Source organism: Exserohilum turcica, assembly GCF_000359705.1.
Source record: "Exserohilum turcica Et28A unplaced genomic scaffold SETTUscaffold_28, whole genome shotgun sequence".
In the NCBI taxonomy this organism is placed as follows: Eukaryota; Fungi; Ascomycota; class Dothideomycetes; order Pleosporales; family Pleosporaceae; genus Exserohilum; species Exserohilum turcicum.
Window position 1 is genome coordinate 38631 of NW_007360114.1, and position 2449 is coordinate 41079.

At 51.0% G+C, this 2449-nt stretch overlaps 1 protein-coding gene across 1 annotated transcript; it reads right to left on the reverse strand.

Annotated features, from left to right (window-relative positions):
• Window positions 1–1172: 1172 nt before the first annotated feature.
• On the reverse strand, window positions 1173–1799 carry SETTUDRAFT_29200 (uncharacterized protein; the record flags this gene model as incomplete). Its single annotated transcript, XM_008028619.1, has 4 exons — window positions 1173–1214; window positions 1267–1291; window positions 1345–1670; window positions 1728–1799. 4 exons carry the CDS (start codon window positions 1797–1799, stop codon window positions 1173–1175), a joined length of 465 nt encoding a protein of 154 aa, XP_008026810.1.
• Between the last annotated feature and the right edge of the window lie 650 nt (window positions 1800–2449).

Below are 2449 nucleotides of genomic sequence, written 5' to 3' on the forward strand. Positions count from 1 at the left end.
TGCGATCGACGCGGCGAAGATCTGAACCGCTGTTCAGAGCCGTTCTTATGTCTACGAACTAGGGCCCGTAAACGCTGCAGCGTTGACTTAGCTAACTCCCTCCTAGTAGAGCCCCCTTTGGTTAACCCTTACTCGAATGCCCTTCGAGTGGATAAAAATGCTCTTCTTAGCGGGGGCTACTGACACGTTCTGGTGGTTCATCCATCCTCTACTAAGGTACACATCCTTACTAGAGGACAAATTCATCACATATGCGTAGGCAGTCTCTTCGTACCTATGCATCTTGAACAAGAATTAGGCAACCTTATTAATCTCCAATAGCTTGCCATTCACCCCCTCGATCATTCGAGCAGGTATTTGAAAGCGCTCTAGATGGTGGCGGTAAGCGAATCTCTTGCTAATTAGTGCATAGCATAGGCATCCGCAGTTAATAAGCGCGACAGCGTTTACTACGTTGTTCACGATAAGATCTACGGTAATTGGTGGAGGACGCATATGCTTCTGCTGAAACTGATTCCATTCGCCACGTATCTGCCGATCCATCTTTAGAGGCTCTGGACCGAGACTCTGGTCCAGAGCTACTCTTTTTCCGACTCGCTACTCGGCACCTGATCGACTTCCTCCTGCGGCTTATGTCCAACGTTGCTTGGCGCGGGCCTTGCCTTCTTGACCTAGGTAGCGTTTTGACAGTATTTCGCGATATGACCTAGCTCTCTGCAGCGATAGCAGTCGGGCGGAGGTTGTCGTAGCTTGCCTCTAGCCTCTCGCGCCTGATTAACCTTCGAAGGCTCCTAGTCTATAACGTCTAGACTAGCTTCGTGTTAAGCAGTTGTCGTAGTAGGGCGATCTACCACCCGGGAGCTCGTTGCGCGCAGTTTAACGAGACCTACCCGGTAGAGGTTGTCGGACGTTCTTACTGCCTTATTTACTAGCTGCTCGTACGATAGATTCTCATCAATCGTAGCAAGAGCCTCCTGTAGCTTAGTGTGAAGGCCCTTTAAGAACATACTCTTCTTAGCTGCTTCGCCGAACTGCTCGCCTGACTGAATCTCAAGACGGTTAAACTCCATGTGATAGTCTCTTACTGAGAGCTTGCCTTGTTTAAGAGTTAAAAGGCGATCGAGTGCTTTGGACTTCTGGTGTGGGTCGTTAAACTGCTAGTCCATAAAGCTCTAGAGGTCTTCAATGTGGCGTTTACTCTGGTTCTGTATTGCCTAGGGTAGAAGTACATCCGCTGCCTTGCCCATACACCTACTAACCACGTACTCGATCTGAGCGAGGCTCGAAGTTCCTTCGTACTCGTGCCAGAGCTTAGCTTAAGTCTTATATTTAAACGCTACGTACTTTGTTCGATCTCTATTAAATGGTTCTAGGTGCGGGAACTTGTTCCTGCGCGCAGCTGGCTTGGCGATTGCGGCTGCTGCTAGGGGAGGCGTGAAGGCTCTATGGGACGACTCTGAACGCCCCTCAGCTTGGTCACGCTCGAGTGCCACGAGCCGTTCCGTTAGCACCTGGTTCTGGGCTGTTAACCGATTCATCAGCTCCATCATCTGGGCCATGGCATCCTGGTTGGCCTTTGGCGAGCCTCCTTGCCTTGGTGAGCCCTTTCCTCCCACGACGGCCGATCGTTTGGCGACCGCTTCAATTGTTGGCCTAATTGCTGCCTCCTTCTATCCGTCCTCTCTAAGCATTTGTGTAATTTCGCGCAGGATCTCTTCATCTAATACTCCTGCCTGGTTCTTGGCAGCAGCGTACGCCGCCAGCTCTTCCACATTCAAGTTTGGAACGTTAATCTCCATTGCCTAATTCGTTTTGGACGTCTCGTTCTTTGCCTGCTAATATGCAGGGCTTCCGGTCGCTCTTCAATCCGCTCGCGCAGTCCTTAACTGCGGCCTACTCCTTGTTAGTGAGGACTAGTAGGGCTTACCTTCGGCCGTACTTCTCTTCTAGCTGGTTCTAAACAGCGTTTGGCTGCTGTCGTGTCGCGTCCCTAGGAAGACTCGCGTCTTGCCGTCTCGCTCGTGGGATCTTGTCTCTAATTGAGAGTAATCGCACGGCCTGCACCCCGTCCGATAGAGGATCGACAGGACTTCTTACTACAACGTCCGCTTCTAGCTAACTGTACGCTAGGCCTGAGTGGCCTTCAGGTAGTTTATCACGCGACGTTGCGCCTACGGCTCGGCTTTCCAAGACACGGTAGGACTTCCTAGACAGGTCCCGGGCGACTAAATCGCCTACTGTCTCTCACGGCTGAACTTCCTGCGAAGCTCTGCCCTAGGTGTACTGTCTTGCGACGGTCTACCTTCTCGCTGCACTAAAGGCCTTTCGTACCTATTGCAGCACTAACTCTGTGTTACTAGCTCGCACTAACAACACGCTCTAAAACTTAGTTAGAAGATAGTCCGCCTAAGGCTTATGTCTAATTAGGATCGAATACAAAATGTAAGGG